This window comes from Populus nigra, chromosome 15, assembly GCF_951802175.1.
Source record: "Populus nigra chromosome 15, ddPopNigr1.1, whole genome shotgun sequence".
NCBI lineage: Eukaryota > Viridiplantae > Streptophyta > Magnoliopsida > Malpighiales > Salicaceae > Populus > Populus nigra.
In genome coordinates, this window is record NC_084866.1 from 13179875 (window position 1) to 13199210 (window position 19336).

Here is a 19336-nt window from a genome sequence, read left to right on the forward strand (position 1 = left end):
CGAAGGGCAGCAAGCTCAAGAAAGTTAGTGGTCCAAGACTCGTATCAGCTCCAAATTCCAGAAATTCATAGGAATCCCTTCTTTAATAGGCTCCTTGTCTATAAAATATAAGGCTTTTTTGGGTAGTCAAATTCCTTCCTTCATTACACATGCCTCACCACCTTGAAGTTAGGTGCCTTCATTACAAGTTGAATCAAAATGATCATGTTCGAAGAGAAATTATTACAGGCAAAACAATTAAATTATTCAATCAAGGTGAACTGGGTACATTCCCAATATCCATCGGGTCAAGGTCTTATTTTTACTGTACTTCGATGCCATAATTTGCAGGACCTACAACACTTGTATAGACTTAATTTCCACTGCATGACCATCTTCAATTCACAAGCCCTGATCTTTTCTACTAGCCTAAAGCTTCTACAAAAGAATTACATAGCAAATAGTGATTATGTTTTTCCATCTTTGTAATAAAGAAGAGTGAAAGCAGAGAATTCTAGGAATAGAAGCTAATTAGTCAGCCATGGCAGCCTTTAACTTGGACAAATTATGCTTAATACTTCCAGCTTTTCTTTTTCTCCTCCTTCTCTTTCCCTTGGGTGGTCAGGACCATTTCACCCTACTCTTCTCTTCTTTCAATCCCATTAAAGCCAACAGCTCAACAACACCACTAGAAGCACCAGTACTGGATGCATTTGCTTCAACCTCCATTAATACAAGCAATGAAGATGAGCCCAAGACTCAAAAAGTGAGCAGTGTTGAAAGTTTTTATAGCTTTATGTGCATGTTAGTGTTCAAACCCTTGCTGGTTGGTTTTTTGATCATTTTTTCTTGAGATTTTCACTTCACATTTTCTGTGAATAGAAAAGGAGTAGCCTGGAGAGAGTAGAAGAGGGTTTATCTAAGGCTCGTGCAGCTATTCAAGAAGCTATTCGTTCGAAGAACTACACATCACACAAGAAAGAGACCTTCATTCCCAAAGGATCAGTATACTGGAACTCCCATGCTTTTCATCAGTTGAGTCTCCAAGGAAGCTTTAAATTTTCTCTTGAATGTTAGGCATTGCACTTCTAAAATATTTCTTGACATGGTATTTGTGCCACATTCAATAGATCAAGATCGATTGAAGTATCTCTATGGCTATAAAATTAGAAAATTATTAAAGGGTAAATTAAAATTCTTTTTTCATTTTTCGTTTCTTTTAGGAAAAGCAGGGATAATTGACCATCTTTTGCCTGATTGCTTTTCGGTATATTAACAGGAGCCATATAGAGATGGTGAAGAGATTCAAGGTGTGGCCCTACAAGGAAGGAGAGAGGCCATTGGTCCATGATGGCCCTTTAAACAACATCTATTCCATTGAGGGCCATTTCATCGATGAGGTCGAAAGCAAGGGGAGCCCATTCAGGGCCCAAGATCCCGATGAGGCCCATGTATTCTTCCTCCCCATTAGTGTAGCTTCTATAGTGCACTTCATCTACTTGCCGATCACGGCGGCGGCGGATTACTCTCGTGATCGCCTCCGCCGGGTTGTGACGGATTACGTTCACATTGTTGCCAAGAAGTATCCTTACTGGAATAGAAGTAACGGTGCTGATCATTTTATGGTTTCATGTCATGATTGGGTAAGCATAATACTCCTGCACCATTATGGTTTGGGGTGACATTCCTGTAGCACATTCTCCTGAGCTAAAACACTCGCACCGTCGTGTTCTCATTTCAGGCACCTGATGTATCAATCGCCAATTCTGAGCTCTTCAACAAATTCATTAGAGTCCTCTGCAATGCCAACATCTCTGTAGGGTTCCGGCCCCCGAGAGATGTCCCTTTACCGGAGATTTACCTTCCCTTTGCAGGCCTTGGTCCAACCCATATGGGGCAGGCTCCAAACAACCGCCCAATTCTAGCATTCTTTGAAGGTAGGGCTCATGGGTATATCAGGCAGGTCTTATTCAAGCACTGGAAGAACAAAGATAACGAAGTTCAAGTCCATGAGCTGCTTCCAAAGGGCAAGAATTACACAAGACTAATGGGTCAAAGCAAGTTTTGCTTGTGCCCTAGTGGATTTGAAGTGGCAAGCCCTAGAGTCGTGGAAGCAATTTATCAAGGATGTGTGCCTGTGATAATTTCTAACAACTATTCATTACCGTTTAGTGATGTCCTTAATTGGAGTCAATTCTCAGTACAGATCCCAGTTGAGAAGATACCAGAAATCAAGATGATCCTGCAAAGAATTTCTAACAGCAAGTACTTGAGAATGCATGAAAGAGTCAAGAGAGTTCAGAGGCATTTTGTGCTCAACCGACCAGCTAAACCATTTGATGTTATCCACATGGTGCTTCACTCGTTGTGGCTTCGGAGGTTGAATTTTAGGTTGTCAGACTGATCAAACTGTTCATTTTACCTGCTTCTTCCTCAAATTTTAGTTGAAACATTCATTTGCATTTACAAAAATAAGGTTGCAATGCTTTCAGAAAGAAAAATAGTCTATTTTTCACCTTAGTAAATCCCATTACCTAAATGTATGCTTCACTATTCCAAGCATGAAATTCCAATAAAAAATATGTTTGATATTATGATAATTTTTATGGTTATAATTTAAAAAAATTATTATGAAAAAATCAATTTTACTTAGTTAAGGTAAAATATATGTATGATTGAAATAGTTATTTGAATAAAAAACATATCATAATACATTTAGTTGAAATTGATGTTACACATAAAATGATTAAAAATAACAAAAAATTATTTTTTATATTACATTGTACAATTAATGGGTCTCACATAGAAATCAACAATAACTGTGGTTACTGTGTAAAAATTAATAAGACATTTATTAAGGTTAATTATGACATCTTATAATTAATTATTATTAACTAGCTTGATAATATTCTATCATAAAAATAATTTCTTAAACCACCCAATACACCTTTGGAACTATATTTTTAATTTAGAAATTATGCAAATTGTCAAATAGAATTATTGCAACCATATATAAGACCATTGCATGTGAGGCATTTAATTAGTGCCCCTTGCCGATTAAAGTCAAACCTTAAATCACAAGAATGATGCCTAAACGAGGTCGTTATATGAGTCTTAAATCATTATTTTTCAGATATGTCCATAAAAATTTAGTATATATGATCTAAAAAAAAAGAATACCATATGATTAGTTTTTTTTATATATATATATATAATGAAAAGTAGTCCTCCCCAATCTTCCCATCCCCGCAGCTTTTCCATGGCAGGCTCAAAGCACCACTCTAAGCAATTCCTTTATTATTATTATTTTTGTAGCCACTTCATGTATATATTATGATGAATGGTTGTATTGTTTTTTTTTCTCTTCATGTTGTATAATATTCTTTTTCTGGAAATTATTCTATATTTATATCATAAAGAATTTGGAAAATAAAATGTGTGGACAATCTGTATATATATATATATATATATATATATATATATATATATATATATATATATATATATATATATTCACAAAATAAATATATTCACCATTATATTTTTTTTCCAAAAGTATCTAGGTTAACCCAATATGGTGAGACTCAAATTTCCCTAGTCCAATTCATATTTAATACTAAATAAATGCACAATCATTTTAGTCCCTAAAAGTATTTCACCAAGGTAATTAAGACCCACAATTTCTGATTACACATAGGATCAACAGTGGGCCTATGAAACACATCTATTCCATAGAGGGCCAGTTTATCGATGAAATGGATAATGGGAAGAGCCCATTTGGGCCCGTAATCCTGATCAGGCCCATTCATTTTTTCTACCACTTAGTGTGGCTTCCATTGTTGAGTCCATCTAATTGCCGATCACCACCTAGCACCGTGAAAGACTGGTAAGAATCTTCTGTCCTTGAAAATCAACTAAATGTAACTTAAGATCCCGAACAAAATGCATTTTAATCTAATCAATTATTAAATTAGTGGTGATTGCACATTTGGAATATTTATGCATTTTTAATTTAATTTCAGGCACCACAAGTCTCAAGAGATGATCCTGAGCTACACAAAAATCTGCCCCCCATTAAAACTCAGTCCAATCTGCCATGGTTTTTCTCCTGATGAACGCAAAATCTTGGCATTTTTTGCAGATGGGGCGCACGGAGACATACGCAAAATCATGCTTAAACATTGGAAGGGAAAAGATAATGAGATCCAAGTTCATGAATAACTACCAAAGTATCAAGATTAATTACATGAAATTAACGAGACAGAACAAGTTTTGTTTGTGCCCAAGTTCATGAAATTACACCGTCCTGAAATCTCTTTGAAAAATTTGAACCTATGCAACAGTTAGATTTTCCTTTACTGCTATTTTAAGTCAGATTGTACCCATTTGAACAACTTCTTAGCACGCTTTTATTTATCAGTTTGATCAATAAAATCCTGATATAATTGCTGCGAGTAAAAAATTTCATCGTATTGGACAATATTCTCACAAATCAAAATGAAAGACCATGAACAAATTAGTAAGGAAAGAAAAGGTGTCTATGTCATACCACAGCACAGCTGCCTAAACAGCTCTGATTTTCTTATATTGACAGCTTCTATGTTACCATTTATAAACCAAGATGCTCAATTCCTTCAGTTTTTAAGTTTAAATTTTTTTACCACTGCAAGTTATTAAATTTCTCACAGAATATACCTTGTCAATGTAGAGACGTGCACTGGCCTAAAGAAGCTCGATCATGGATTACTCACAATCAAAGGAAGATATATATATATATATATATATATATATATATATATAGAGAGAGAGAGAGAGAGAGAGAGAGAGAGCATAACTAGAAAAATTATTTTTTCAAAATAAAAGGAGCTGAATGCTTGGCATGCTTTTTCTTCTTTTCGTAGATGTATCGAACAATTTTTTAAGTTATTAAATTTCGAATTCGAAATTTCGTCCATCAATTTCTTGCATGACTTACTCCAGGTCAAATATGGAAATCCAACTTTCCACTTTTCAACCCTATCGCTACGTTCAATCTTGTGTCTAAAGATACAATTGACCGACTCCCAGATAGGAAAAAAAAAAAAAAAACTTTCTAGCACCAGCTTGCCGCCGATTCTATGGGGCTGTAATGATTGATTGTCACAAACCGTCACTCTAGCTTTACTTTCTTCTCGGTAATTTACTTCTGTACATATATATTCTTATTAACTCTTCGTTGGGAATACTTGTGTACGTAGACACCATGATTCTCCTCCCCCTCTCTGTGTGTTTATGTTAGAAGAGAAGAAAAAAAATAAACCGCCATGGAAACTATATGTAATGGCTCTAACGTTGGTTTTATGCTACTGCCGGTTGTTGTTTTCGCTTCGCTTATTGTCTACTTTGGTTCTCCCTTGAACCAGAATACCAATACTGTGGGATATTTTTCTTCGTTTTCTACATCAAATACTGCCTATACTAAAGCTAACGAGCTTGTTTTTGAAAGCTCTCAACCCTCTCCGTCACAGCCACACCAGTTGCCAACGCAGGTTAGTCTCTTCGGTGATTTTTATTATCCAATATACTTTGTTTTTTCTTATATTTTTAATGATTTGTTTTAGAACCGTTACAAGTCATGAACTGATTAACGAATATTTTGAGATCAGATATATATAGTGCTGCTCATTGATTTATGTTTTTGGTTATTGATAAACAAGTTCTTAATATTTTGTGGGCAGATAAAGAGAGGCAGAGAGAAGATTGAAGATGGTTTGGCAAGAGCAAGAGCAGCAATTCTGGGCGCGGCGCGGTTGAAAAACTACACATCATACAAGGAAGGAACTTACATTCCCAAAGGAGTCATATACAGAAATCCTTACGCTTTTCATCAGTTAAGTTTTGCTATCAATCTACCTCCACACATTGCCCATAGCATTACCCTTTTTTTGTTGCTTTCAAATTGTAATTGTGATAACCCTACAAGATTGATTATTTCTACTCGTTTAACATGAATTAATGTGATATGCACAGCACAAAATCCGTCACCCGTTATATGGATTCCATTTTACCCTCTTTTTTTCTTTATATTTCAATATTTTATGGACTCCATCATATAAAATTCCACGCACGTTGAGAGCAGCTACCTTGAGATCAAAATAAAGATGAAGGAAGAAATAATGGCGTGAGAGATTTTTTGGGCCATTGGGTTGTGTGATGACACTAATGTTGATTAGAGTAATTACATAAATTTCCTTTAAAACATTGAGTGGTGAATCCACTAGTGTATTACCTTGTGTAATATTCCTCAAATTTGGTTATTTATGACGACGTTCTTGTAATGCTATAATTTTGCAACTGTAACAATGTCTATTCATTATAGGTTGTGAATTGATATGTTATGCCTGTTACCCTACCTTGGACGTTAAGTTTTGTGGGAGTAGGTAGAGATTAATTTAGAGGGCGAGGGATGGTCCTGTTCCTCTTTGAAAATTTTCTTACAAATTAATTGTACCTTGGAGTAGGGGCTGGGTTTGAATGTGATACTCACGGCCAGTCGTAATCCACAAGACGTTGACGACATGCTATGATACTTCGCAATTTACAAGGCTTGAACTGTGGAAGTGTTGCCTCTTGCAAGGTGAAAAGAAAAGAAAAGAAAACATATATATATATATATATATATATATCATCCTCTATAGGGTCAAAGAGGTCGTCTCCTGAAGCAAAAACATGGTTATGCAAAACCTTAATACAATCGATAAATTAATAATCTTGATTAAATAATATTTTTATATAATACATTGACTTGCATAGACAAACACATTTATTGACATCACTGGATAATGTTTATTCAGGAGCCATACAGAGATGGAGAAGAGATTCAAGATATGGGTTTACAAGGAAGGAGAGCGACCTCTTGTCCATGGTGGACCCTTAAACAACATCTACGGCGTTGAAGGTCAGTTTCTTGATGAGATGGAGCATGGAGAGAGCCCCTTTGCTGCTAGTCACCCCGATGAGGCACACATGTTTCTCCTACCCATTAGCGTGGCCTATATCATCAGCTATGTCTACAAGCCTCTTGTCACGTATTCTCGTGATGAACTGCAACGTTTGGTCCAAGATTATGTTGGTGTTGTAGCCGACAAGTACCCTTACTGGAATAGAAGTAAAGGAGCTGATCATTTCTTGGTTTCTTGCCATGATTGGGTATCAGAAATCTCTTTTATCTCTGCTGTCTTATATTTGTAACCCTAATCTAAGAATGTCGTAAATTAATGATCTTTTATTTGAAATCCCAGGCACCGGATATTTCTGGAGCCAATCCTGATCTGTACAAGAACTTCATAAGGGTCCTTTGCAATGCCAATACATCAGAAAGATTCGAGCCTCGAAGAGATGTTTCAATACCAGAAATCAACATTCCTAATGGCAAGCTCGGACCGCCCCATAAAGGCCTGCCCCCAAGTAAGCGTTCGATTTTTGCATTTTTCGCTGGAGGAGCTCATGGTTATATCAGGAAGGTGTTACTGGAGAACTGGAAAGATAAAGATGACGAGATTCAAGTCCATGAATACCTTGATAAAAAGGGAACAGATTACTTCGAATTAATGGGTCAAAGCAAGTTTTGCCTCTGTCCAAGTGGGTATGAAGTAGCGAGTCCAAGAGTGGTGACGGCAATTCAATTAGGCTGTGTACCTGTGACTATTTCAGATAACTATACGTTGCCGTTTAGTGATGTTCTCGATTGGAGCAAGTTTTCAGTGCATATTCCGTCCGAGAAGATACCTGAAATCAAAACAATCTTGAAAAAGATTTCTTCGCAAAGGTATATGATAATGCAAATGAGAGTGATACAAGTGCAAAGACATTTCGAATTGAATCGACCGGCTCGGCCATATGATCTGCTTCATATGCTACTTCACTCGGTATGGTTAAGGAGGCTCAATGTCAAGGTGCCATATCGATAATATAATATGATTTTCTATAGATTTTAACCCCTTCGTACATCTCAGATCGTCTCTTGAGTTTTTTTGTTCTAAACTGTATCATATTTTGGAATTGACTTTCAAGTCTTCTTTCTTTCAGTTTTTCCAGGTATCTCCTAAATTTATATATAAATATTAAAGACTATTTATCTTAATTTCTTACTAGAATATTATAAATTTAAATCCAAGTCCATTAAAGATTTCATCATCATTCCCTTATCTTCTAGTTATTTTTATCATAATATCAAAGCTATTTCAATTTAGAGAAGGATTTAAAAAATTAAAATATACATGTAAATAAGATAATTGAGTTTTAAAAATTATTCGGAGTGGTTGGGTTTATAGTAATTTAAGATGTGTTTAAAATTATGGTAACGATAATAGTTTAAAAGTACTTTTTGTTTAGAAATGTATCAAAATAAAATTTTTTTATTTTTAAAAAATATTTTTTATATTAACACATCAAAATAATCCGAAAACATAAAAAAATAAATTTATTTTAAATAAAAAAATAAATTTTAAAAAAACACACTTTACACCACGTTTCTAAACACTCCCCTAATCTAAACCAATGTTGTCTATATATATATATATATATATATATATATATATATATGAAAATGTTTGACCCGGCTTGAAATTAAAACAATATTTTTAAAAAGGTTTCGATTCAAAAGGTGTCTCGTGATGCAAAGGAGAGGCATACAAGTAGAAAGACATTTCAAATTGAACAGACCGGCTCGGCCATATATATAATATGCTTCATATATGCCGCCACTTCACTAGGGGGAGTCAAGGCGGCTTATTGTCAGGCTGCCGCCATACACCTGATTATTTGACATCCAAAAGCTTTACCCACGTCGGACATAAATCGATTAGAAATATTCTTAACTAAAAACTCTGACTCATAATTTATTAGTATAGGTTTATGTTAATTATTTTTACCTAAATCGATTCAAAGTTCATATAATAAATTTTAGCTTGACATGCATGTTAAATATTTATTATTTCTGAGATATTTATTGAATCCTTATTATTTCTCAATTAAACCCTTTTTTAATAAATTATATAATCAAATGATATATTATTATTTATTTCTTATATTGTGCTATTGTTTTTTTTTTCTTTTCAATTTATGCGGTATGGTGGTGTGTTCTGGGTTGTCGGAGGATGAGTGTGTCCCACTATGAACATCGGTCACTGAGTACGTGGCCTACCCACTTGTCGTTTCTTAATATTTATCCATTCATCAATTGGACTATTTTTGCTTTAATAATCTTGTTTTATTTTTCATTTATATTATATTCTAGGTTTTTTCTATTTAAAAAAAATTAGGGCTAAACCTTCTACATTTTTAATTTTAATACATGATTTTACAAAGTTATAATAATCCAGTATTTGACTATTAGTAATAAAAATGTTATAGAGAAACATGGAAGAAAAATATTTTTTTTTAAAAAAAAAAGTGAAGAAAATGCTGGGAAAAATGAGATCAGCATTAGATCACTCTATTAACTACTGATCATGAGAGATCAGTTTGATATTCAAAACTATTAGGACTGATATGGACAAATGGGCACGTCATCATTTGTAGGTGCTCACAACATGCCACGTTTCGTTCAAGCCTCGTTTTTAGTGCTTAGAGAAGTACAGATATAGGAACTGATCTCGGTCAATTATCCGATGGTTCTTCCTGCCGGCTGGCGTCTGTTGGCTGTTGGCTGGTGGCCGGCAGCAGCCATGTCTTTGTCGAGAGGTGTTATACGGTCACCATGGATGTATATTTTTATTTTTTTTTATCGAAAGTGTTTTTTTTATTTAAATATTTTTATGATGGTTTATAAATCAACTAAAACCAAGTTTTTTTCCTAGATAATTTTAAAAAATACACAATTTATATTAATCTAATATATTAGAAAAATTAATAAAATCTTATATATATATATATATAATAAAATCATAGTTATTAAATACGATTTGAACCTTAATTTTTTTTAGATGAGTAAACTTAAAAAAAATCAAAATAATATTATTTTAAAAAAATAATTGAATTTTTTATTAGATTAAGGTTGAAACATTTTAGGTAGAATTCATAATTCACACCTCTATTCCATTAATGGTCTTCTTATTACCCTTGGAGTTATTTATAATTTTTATATTATTACCACTAGTTGAAAAGGGCAGAAAATCTCACCTTTTTACATCCTTGTATGTCCCTTTTCTTATTTTTCCCCATCTTGTCCTCTCAAATTTTACACAAGTGACAAAATCTCAGAAAATTAATTAATTAATTAATTAATTTAAAAATTGGGCACATCATTATATCGTTCCATTAGTAATTATTTAATAATCAGGGTAGATTTTAAATATTTAAGAAATCATAAGGGTATTGTTGAGAATTCAAACCAAATGAGTATAAATGGAGCACTGATGATCCTGCAAGGACCAAAATATATTTTATTTTATTCCTTTTATTTTTTTAAAAAAAAACAGAGATATTTTATTTATTGCTGCAATAAAATTCCTCACCATTACTCTCTCACATGAAAAGTACACTTTCTACACTCAAGATGACCATGCTAGCTCCATCTTCTTATATACTGCTTGCTAATCTTTCATCCTTTTCAGGTGAAGCTTATGAAGACACCTCCATGCTTGATCTCCTCCTGTGTCCATACCAGCAGAAGAAACTAAACCCTGCAAAACACTGAAAGAGAAGTCTGATGGCAACTTTTAATAGCTCCACCATAAGTTTTCTACTTCTATCAGCTCTTGTTTCCACCTTGTTCTTCCTATGCTTATCTCCCTTGAACCAAACTATCAGAATCTCTACTCCTTTGTCTTCTCTGTACTCCCCTAATTATAGTATCGAAGAAGCAAAATCCAACCATACTTTTGAGAGGTTTCAATATTTTCCTTCACCGACAACCACTGTTGGAGATGAAGAAATTAGTGCTCGGAAGGACAAAGTAAAGCTTGTTTGATGGTTTTAGCAACCACGCATGCATAGACTGCACTGAAAAGTTGTTCCCTTTAATTTCTCCTTTTTTGACAAAATAGATTGATTTCTTGGTTTGTTCTTTGGTGGTGTCATGGACAGGAAAAGATCTCTGAAAGGTTTCCACCTTCACCGTCACCGTCACCGTCACCACTTCCATTGCCAGTACACAGCAGTTCTGCCGTTTCTAGCCGCCCCAGCATTCCAGTAATTACAAGACATGAAAAGGTGAGCCTAATTAATGATTTTTCACTGTTTCAAATATGCCTTGTTTTTATGCAGTTTTTGTTTCTTGATTTGTTGCATGTTATTAATCTTGTTCTTGTGCGTGTGACTCTACTTTTGGGGCAGAAAAAGACAGATTTTGAGAGAATTGAAGAAGGTTTGGCTCAAGCAAGAGCAGCTATTTACAGAGCAATTCGATCACAGAACTCGTCATCTTACAAGGAGGGGAGTTACATTCCTAGAGGATCCATGTACAGAAATCAATATGCTTTTCACCAGTTAAGTTTCAATACCCTTTTCTTTTCGTGATATTAGCTATAAATTGATTGAAAAAGGTAGGATTTGAATTCGAAAGGAACCTCTAAATTCTTGCTTTGCAGCAATTAGCCAATTGACACCTTCAAAAACTATAGTTATAACATCCGTATTAACCTAGATTACTCTAATCTCTTATTTAAAAAAAAACAAAACAAAACAAAACAATGACATTTTATTAAAAATAAATAAATTCTAATGATCCTACTAGACTGCCGGCGAGGCTGCATGATCTTATAAGCAAAGCTGTTTTCATTTCTGAGATTTCCTCCGCTGCATAAATTAATTTTCCCACTTACAGAATTCATAAGTGAACAGCGTCATCTTTTTCTACTTCATAGAATTCATTGGTAACAATGATGATTTTCCCCCCCTTGTTCACAGTATTAAGTTTAATTTAGTCACTGATTAATTATATTATTTTTAAACTAGGTTCTGAAATCAATATTTATGGAAAGTGCTAAAGGTTTGTGCTGCTTACAGCCTCTCACCATCGTACCTTTACCTTTCTCTTGGGAGTGCGATCAAGTAAAATTATGAACTTGTTAAACACTTTCCAAACACGCCATAGTAGCTAAGCATAATTCCTTGTCACGTGACACACTTATATAATAATTTATGCCCTTTAATTGATTCTGCTTTTGCTCAAGATTGGCAATATGCTCAGTTCTTAGGAATGTAATCCTGCATTAGCAATCGAATGGATTCGGGTCGGGTTGTGAGGGAGGGAGAGGATAAGGGGAGGGAAGATAAAGAGAGAGAGATGTGTTCCACGTAGGCAACACTTTGTCATGTTGCTCATAATGACATCAGACGATCTATGTGACTATGGCCATGCCACAAATTAAACGTGCCCATGACACATTTTCATGTGCACATGTCATGCCAGGATTGGCGCATAATAATGTCTAGTGCGTGGAGACTGTGGGAGGATAGAGGCGATGCTGTGGGGTTTCAGAAGGCCGGATTCATTTCATCGTGTACGTTAATAGTACAGGCAGGGTCGGTAAGGTTTAAGTAAATAATGACTCAGTCCCTATACTCGTAGTGATATAACAACTTGGTCCCTCTAGCTTACAAAATCATAACTTAATCCCTTAATGGCCCATAATAATGTCTAGTAGATTTGTTTCAATTTATTTGCCCAGCGATTGGGACGGTTTATGTAATCTGTGCCTTATCTCCAAGTAATTGTATAAGAATAATTGAGAGATTTTTGTAAGAAAGCTTCGATGTGATTGATTTAAAAGAAAAAAGAATTTAGTATAAAAAATCAAAATGCGACCCCAACGTTGCTTTTCTGCTGGCCTCGTATGATTAAACAAGTTAACGTAATTAATACGTTCAAGAAATAGAGACTAAAATCACGTCTGGTTACATCGAGAAAGAAAACATAGAAAAATTAAGGATAAAAATATAAAAATAAATCAGACAGAAGACGAAAGTTAACGTAATTAATACGTACTAAAATTATATATTTATAACGTTTGGTTACATCGAGACAGAAAAGATAGAAAACTTAAGGATAAAAATATAAAAATAGTAATATGCAATTATTTTTTTAAATTATAATTAATTGTTTAGAGAGAGTGACAAACAATATTTAAAAATTACTGATTAATTTTTCTTCAGGAGTTACACAGAGATGGAGAAGAGATTCAAGGTATGGGTCTACAAGGAAGGGGAGCTGCCCGTCGTCCACGGTGCACCGGTAAATGACATCTACAGCATTGAAGGGCAGTTTCTTGATGAAATTGAGAGTGGCAAAAGCCCCTTCATTGCTCGCCATCCTGATGAAGCACATGCATTTTTTCTCCCCATAAGCGTGGCCTATATCATCCACTATGTCTACAAGCCTCGCATCACCTTCGCTCGTGATCAACTCCAGCGTTTGGTCACTGATTATGTTCGTGTTGTAGCTGATAAGTACACTTACTGGAATAGAACTCAAGGAGCTGATCATTTCTCTGTTTCCTGCCATGATTGGGTAATGACACACCTCCTCCTTATTTTTTCATCTTGCAGTTTTCATAAAGCATATGGGTTTGCTGGATTTTAAAATTGACTCGATTGGGTTTAACTAAGTTAAACCATATTTGACTTGATTAATTTTTAAATCAATTCGAAATATAACTTGATTTGAAATGGGTTTAGTCAACAGATAAACTTGTCTGGCCGGATCGAGTTTTATTTTTTTATATAATAATTGAGAATTGCATTAAAAAAATAGCAATTCAGGAATGGAAAACAACAGGAGTGTGATACAAAAAGGATGAACCAAGGAAAAAAGACAAGCAATGAAGCTGACTTCTAGCATAATTCAGCAGTCTAAATAACCCAATAGCATATGAAAAGACTATGATTTAACATATTATCTCTTGATCTGGAGGTATAATGTACTTTGAACTATCCAATGGGAAAGCCTCGTAATAAAAATTTCAAATCTTTATCCGATTTAACATCCTCTTGGTTTGATGATCTGTGAAAATCATATGCATCTTATCAAACTATTCTAATTTCTGAAGTGAAGTGGATGCTACGTGTAAACTAAAAAATATATATTTAAAATGTTTATCACAGGCCCCAGATGTGTCAAGAGCCAATCCTGAACTCTTCAGGTACTTTGTTAGGGTCCTTTGCAACGCCAATATATCAGAAGGGTTCCGGCCCCAAAGAGATGTTTCGATTCCAGAAATCTTTCTTCCCGTTGGCAAGCTCGGGCCGCCTCGGGAATACACTAAGCCGCCAAGTAAGCGTTCAATCCTTGCGTTCTTTGCCGGCGGAGCTCATGGTCACATAAGGAAGGTCTTATTAACACACTGGAAAGAGAAGGATGATGAGGTTCAAGTCCATGAGTACCTTACTCAAAGGAACAAAAAGAACACTAATCTTTACTTCGAATTGATGGGTCAAAGCAAGTTTTGTCTGTGCCCAAGTGGCCATGAAGTAGCCAGTCCTAGAGTGGTGACGGCAATTCAATTAGGATGTGTTCCCGTGACCATTTCTGATAACTATTCATTACCATTTAGTGATGTCCTTGACTGGAGCAAGTTCTCCGTAGACATTCCACCGCAAAAGATACCTGAAATTAAGACGATTTTGAAAGGAATTTCATCTCGACGGTATCTTACAATGCAAAGAAGAGTGATGCAAATTCAAAGACATTTCATGCTGAATCGACCTGCTCAGCCATATGATATGCTTCATATGATACTCCATTCAGTATGGTTAAGGAGGCTTAATGTCAAGAAGGATTCATCAATTTGATCAGAAGATTCAAAACCCTCTTGTACATCTTGTCTCGCACTCTTTTCTAATTTGGTAAAGAATTTTACTTTCTGCTGGAGGTCATTCTCCTTCACGCAGGGCATGAATTTTTTTTGTGATAGTGAGAGTAGGCATGTATTTTGATTGTTGTGTGAGGTAATAAATTGGAGTGAAAAATGCTACATGAGCATCTCCCGATTGTTCTTCCCCATCTCACAAAGACTCTCTACTGTTATTCGAATGGAATCAAATTAATGATTTTTTAGTTCCTATAATTGTAATCTGTGCTTCAAGAAATTTTTTTTTTCCCTTCTAGCCATGTGCTTGGCGATAACTTATAATTTGTTTGGGATGATAACTTATAATTTGTTTGGGATGGGACTGTAAGAGTAGTGTGACGGTTTAAAATATTTTTTGTTTAAAAATATATTAAAATAAAAAAATTTTATTTTTTAAAAATTATTTTTTATAACATATATTAAAACGATCTGAAAACATAAAATAAATTTAATTTAAATAAAAAAATTTAAAATTTTTAAAAACATAATTTACATTATGATCTTAAACACTATCTTAATGTAGTATGCAAAAGACAAAACAACATAGAAAAATGAATTTATTTATGTATTTAATGGGATTAAGAATCTTAAAAGTTATTTGAACACTCAAAATAATATTTTAAAAGATAATTAATTTTTTTAATACACTAGATCAATATAAATATATATATATATATATAAAAAGTTATATGAGAAACAAATTAATTTCGGATGTAAAAAATAATTTAAAAAATACTCATCAACTAAAAAAAAAAAAAAAAGGAAAAACAAACCTCAAAAGGAAATTACCGATTCCTTTTTATCCTTTCCAAGAAAAGAAAAAACAGCTGGACTCCATACTTCCGTCGTCGTCAGACTACATTCCAAAGAATAACTATCGGAGGGGTATCACGTGAAAAAAGAGAGGGTAGATTAGTCTTTCTGTTTGTTGTCGTGTCGGGGAAAGAAAAAAGGACATCTCCGACCTGCCATTGTCCGACCTCTCCAAAAATCACAGATGATTGCCCGACCATTTGTTTTTTAGTTACTCTTAAATTTTGGAGTGTTCTTGAAGATTATCACAGTTTAAAAAAAAAATTGGAAAACTAACATAAATAAATAAAAAATATTACAGCTAAAAAATCCCAATTCCCACGTTCAAGTTTTTAAAAAACCGTAAGTGAAAACTCCAGTTTTTTTAAAAAATAGAAGGTTAATTTTTGCATGTAGACCTTAATTTTCACAGGCTACGCTATTTTTTAAAAGATATATATTCCAATCTTGCCATTGATCAATTTATTTCTTTAGTTAACTATCACTTTTGGACCTAGAAAAAAACATCAATAGAGATGAAAGTGAGGATTAAAATGGAAAATATTGATAGTATAGGGTTTAATTTGGATCAGAATTTTGTCGAAGAGCCGATTTGACCCCCAATTAAAGTTCCGGTTTTTTTTTTCTCGTGTTCATCCTGTCAAACTCCCATGAAAAGTCTAATCCTACTTTCCATCACTAACTATAAAATTTTAAAGCTGTAATTCTTGTCGCAACTTCTCTTTTTAACTCATCAATCACCACCTGTTTGCATATGTATAGGTTTGAAGAGTATACTTTGCTTAAAAAAATATACTAAATTTATACATTTTTAAATGTTTTTAAATGGTTTAATGTAAAGCTTAATATTTAATAAGCATAATATTGAAGAATAAAACTGTAAAACAAATCAATTAAAAAAATTAATCCAAATTAATCTGTTAAGCCCACAAGTAAACCTAATATTGAAGGATGTGATTGAAATTGAAAAATTAATTATAAAATGACTTGAGTTGACCTGAGTAAATCTGTCAAACATATAATCTGAATTATGAAATAAGGATAATTTTATAGAAAAAAACAAAAAAAACAATAAAATCTAATTTTTAATCAATTCAATGTTGAAAAATAAAATTAAAAAAAATAAATCAATTAATAAAAAAACTTGAGTTAACCGAGTTAACCTAACAAACTTGTGATTTGAATCATAAAACTAGAATAACCTTATAAAAAATAAATTGTAAAAGAATACAAAGTTCAAACTTCAATATTTTTAATATTGAATAATAAAACTAAAATTAAAAATAAAACAAGAAAAAAAAATAAAGGAATGGAGAGAAATATTACGTAAGTGAATAGTACTTTACAAGAAAGGATAAAGTAATATCAAGATATCACTTTTTATCAATAAAAATTACATACTTCAGCATGAATAGTTTTAAATTTAACTGAATTAAATATTAGTGTTAATTCAATATTGAGCATTCAATAAAGGGATAATTAAGTAGATTGTATCTTATATCTAATTGTGCTTTTGTTTATTTTATTATTATTTTTTCATAAATATATATTTTTTACCTGAGAAAAAAATCAGTTTGAATTATTTCAACTGTAACTAATACATGGAATTTATGTTAGTAACAAATGACTCCTGTTAATGTTAAAACACGTTAAAAAGAGTATAAAATGTATGGTATTTATCTCTATAATTACCATAAAAGTTCAAACAGTGACATATGTTCATCCAATTTTTTTGGATAATTGCAAGATTTATTATTATAAATTAATTGGGTTAATAGTAGAAATCACTTTCAATTCCAAGTTCGAGTAATTTCATTATTTATCAACTCTTGATTTCAATATCACATGATAAATTATAAGCTATTTCGCATGTCTTCACATGATCGATTATTTCTCAAAGCTTACGTTTTCATGAATTTAGATAGAGTTTATTCTTGCACATCAAATATTTTATTTTGTCCAAAGCAATAAGTTAGAATTTAACATTGTAATAATTGTTAATTTTAAAAGTATTGTTTTTTAGTAATATATTAAAATTATATATTTTTTATCCCTTTTAAATTTATTTTTAATATCAGTAATATCAAACAATAAAAAATATTTAAAAAATTAATTAAAAAAAACATTACATAAAGATAATCATTCCTTAAAAAGTTACCACTTCTTTAGACCAAGAAGTGTGTTACTTTATAATAAAGTTGAAAAAAACTATTTTCCTGATGCAGAAATTTATTCCATTCTCATTGGAAAGAAGCAGCAATGGTGGACCATGCATTTCTTGGTTTCTTGCCATGATTGGGCATGGGAAACTTCCTCGTTTCATTATTAGAGCTTTTTTTTTTAAGTAGCATAATAAAAAAAAATAACACGGTTAATTTATTTAAAAAATAGCATATGGTATTTTTGACTCTCTTAAAAAAAATAATTTAACTTATTTTAAAATTTGAATTAAAAAATAAATCAAACTCTATTCTTATATAAACTTTACAAATAAAAAAATAAGTGCTCGTTTACTATACACACTTTAAAATATTTTACAAGTGAAAAAGCATAAATGTTTTTTGACATAAGATGAGATTAAAATTGTTTTGAGATGAAAAAATTACAGCAAATTAGTAAGATAAAATCAGGTGCATCAATTTTTTAAAAGAAAAAATATTTATTAATAATAAATAAAATATTTTTTATAATTAAAACTTGTAAGTTTTAAAAAAACAAAAGGGAAAATCAAGGTAATTTTTTCACTATGCTCCATTTTTTAAAAAAATTATAATTTAAATTACATATCAACATAATTTCTAAATTTAAATAAAAAAAAATATATACCCTCGTATATAAATACAATACAAACACAAAGGTGTTAAATTAGTTCCTCCAAAATTTATCAATCACACAATTTCTTCTCTCCTCTCAAGAAGAACAAAATCCCACCAAAAACAAAATTTAGAATGCGTTTCTTTTATGGAAAATAGTTTTTGAAAAATTATTTTTCAAATTTTTTATGTTTGTTTGTTTTTAAAAAAGTTAGTTAACGAAAAACACTTTGCAATCAAAGAAAAATTTGGCTTAATTTTTAGAAAAGTATTTTCTTTTATTTTGGATGGAAAACACTTTCCGGAAGTTGTGAAAAAATTAAAAATATCATATTATTTGCTGATTATATCAAATTTGGTCCTCAAAATTTTTATTGCTATATATATATATTGATCTGAATATTTATTTTTTAATTTCATCCATTAGAACTTAATTTTTATATTAACTTTGGTCCTCGTTTTTATAATTATTATTTGCTTTTTTTTATGATTTTTTAATTGAAATTTTTTATCTATTAAATTTTTTCTTCATTCTTTTGATTGTTACTTATTTTATTTGAAATAATTTATGAAATGTTAATTATTATTATTTTATTTTTTTATCTTTAATTTTTTTTTATTTTTTAGATTTGATCTATATTATTTTGATTATTATTTATTTTATTTTAGATAATTTATAAAATTATTTTTTAAAAAATTTCATTTTCATTCAACCTTTTAATTTGTAAAATTTGTTTCTCATTATTTTAATAAACTTTAAAAAATAAAATATTAATAAGTTATTTTCAAGTTCGTTTTTTATAATATAACGAAACACTAAAAAATACTTTTTAAATTATTTTTTATTACAGTACCCAATATTAAAAATATAATTTATTTTTTTAAAATTTATTTTTTTTA

General features: G+C 32.0%; 3 protein-coding genes across 4 annotated transcripts; all 3 read left to right on the forward strand.

Annotated features, from left to right (window-relative positions):
• The first annotated feature begins 45 nt into the window (after nucleotides 1-45).
• Nucleotides 46-2573, forward strand: LOC133673761 (probable glycosyltransferase At3g42180). Its single transcript, XM_062094650.1, has 4 exons — nucleotides 46-745; nucleotides 862-1013; nucleotides 1259-1622; nucleotides 1721-2573. Exons 1-4 carry the CDS (start codon nucleotides 521-523, stop codon nucleotides 2381-2383), a joined length of 1404 nt encoding a protein of 467 aa, XP_061950634.1. The 5' UTR covers nucleotides 46-520; the 3' UTR covers nucleotides 2384-2573.
• Nucleotides 2574-5060: 2487 nt separating this feature from the next.
• On the forward strand, nucleotides 5061-8095 carry LOC133673681 (probable glycosyltransferase At5g20260). The gene is made up of 4 exons (XM_062094540.1): nucleotides 5061-5507; nucleotides 5697-5848; nucleotides 6813-7167; nucleotides 7260-8095. Exons 1-4 carry the CDS (start codon nucleotides 5283-5285, stop codon nucleotides 7926-7928), a joined length of 1401 nt encoding a protein of 466 aa, XP_061950524.1. The 5' UTR covers nucleotides 5061-5282; the 3' UTR covers nucleotides 7929-8095.
• Nucleotides 8096-10457: 2362 nt separating this feature from the next.
• On the forward strand, nucleotides 10458-15026 carry LOC133674154 (probable glycosyltransferase At5g20260). 2 transcript variants are annotated; one of them, XM_062095159.1, is made up of 5 exons: nucleotides 10458-10915; nucleotides 11047-11172; nucleotides 11296-11447; nucleotides 13117-13471; nucleotides 14065-15026. In XM_062095159.1, exons 1-5 carry the CDS (start codon nucleotides 10670-10672, stop codon nucleotides 14749-14751), a joined length of 1566 nt encoding a protein of 521 aa, XP_061951143.1. In that variant the 5' UTR covers nucleotides 10458-10669; the 3' UTR covers nucleotides 14752-15026. The 2 variants fall into 2 exon arrangements, with proteins under 2 accessions (XP_061951143.1, XP_061951144.1); XM_062095160.1 differs by having other exon boundaries at nucleotides 10897-10915; nucleotides 13128-13471.
• The last annotated feature ends 4310 nt before the right edge of the window (nucleotides 15027-19336 follow it).

Coding starts and splice junctions, on each gene's coding strand:
- LOC133674154 (XM_062095159.1), top strand. CDS start 10,670: ATGGCAACTTTTAATAGCTCCACCATAAGTTTTCTACTTCTATCAGCT. Junction 11,448..13,116: donor AATCAATATGCTTTTCACCA/GTTAAGTTTCAA, acceptor ATTTTTCTTCAG/GAGTTACACAGAGATGGAGA. Junction 13,472..14,064: donor CTGTTTCCTGCCATGATTGG/GTAATGACACAC, acceptor TGTTTATCACAG/GCCCCAGATGTGTCAAGAGC.
- LOC133673681 (XM_062094540.1), top strand. CDS start 5,283: ATGGAAACTATATGTAATGGCTCTAACGTTGGTTTTATGCTACTGCCG. Junction 5,849..6,812: donor AATCCTTACGCTTTTCATCA/GTTAAGTTTTGC, acceptor ATGTTTATTCAG/GAGCCATACAGAGATGGAGA. Junction 7,168..7,259: donor TGGTTTCTTGCCATGATTGG/GTATCAGAAATC, acceptor TTGAAATCCCAG/GCACCGGATATTTCTGGAGC.
- LOC133673761 (XM_062094650.1), top strand. CDS start 521: ATGGCAGCCTTTAACTTGGACAAATTATGCTTAATACTTCCAGCTTTT. Junction 746..861: donor ATGAGCCCAAGACTCAAAAA/GTGAGCAGTGTT, acceptor TTCTGTGAATAG/AAAAGGAGTAGCCTGGAGAG. Junction 1,623..1,720: donor TGGTTTCATGTCATGATTGG/GTAAGCATAATA, acceptor TTCTCATTTCAG/GCACCTGATGTATCAATCGC.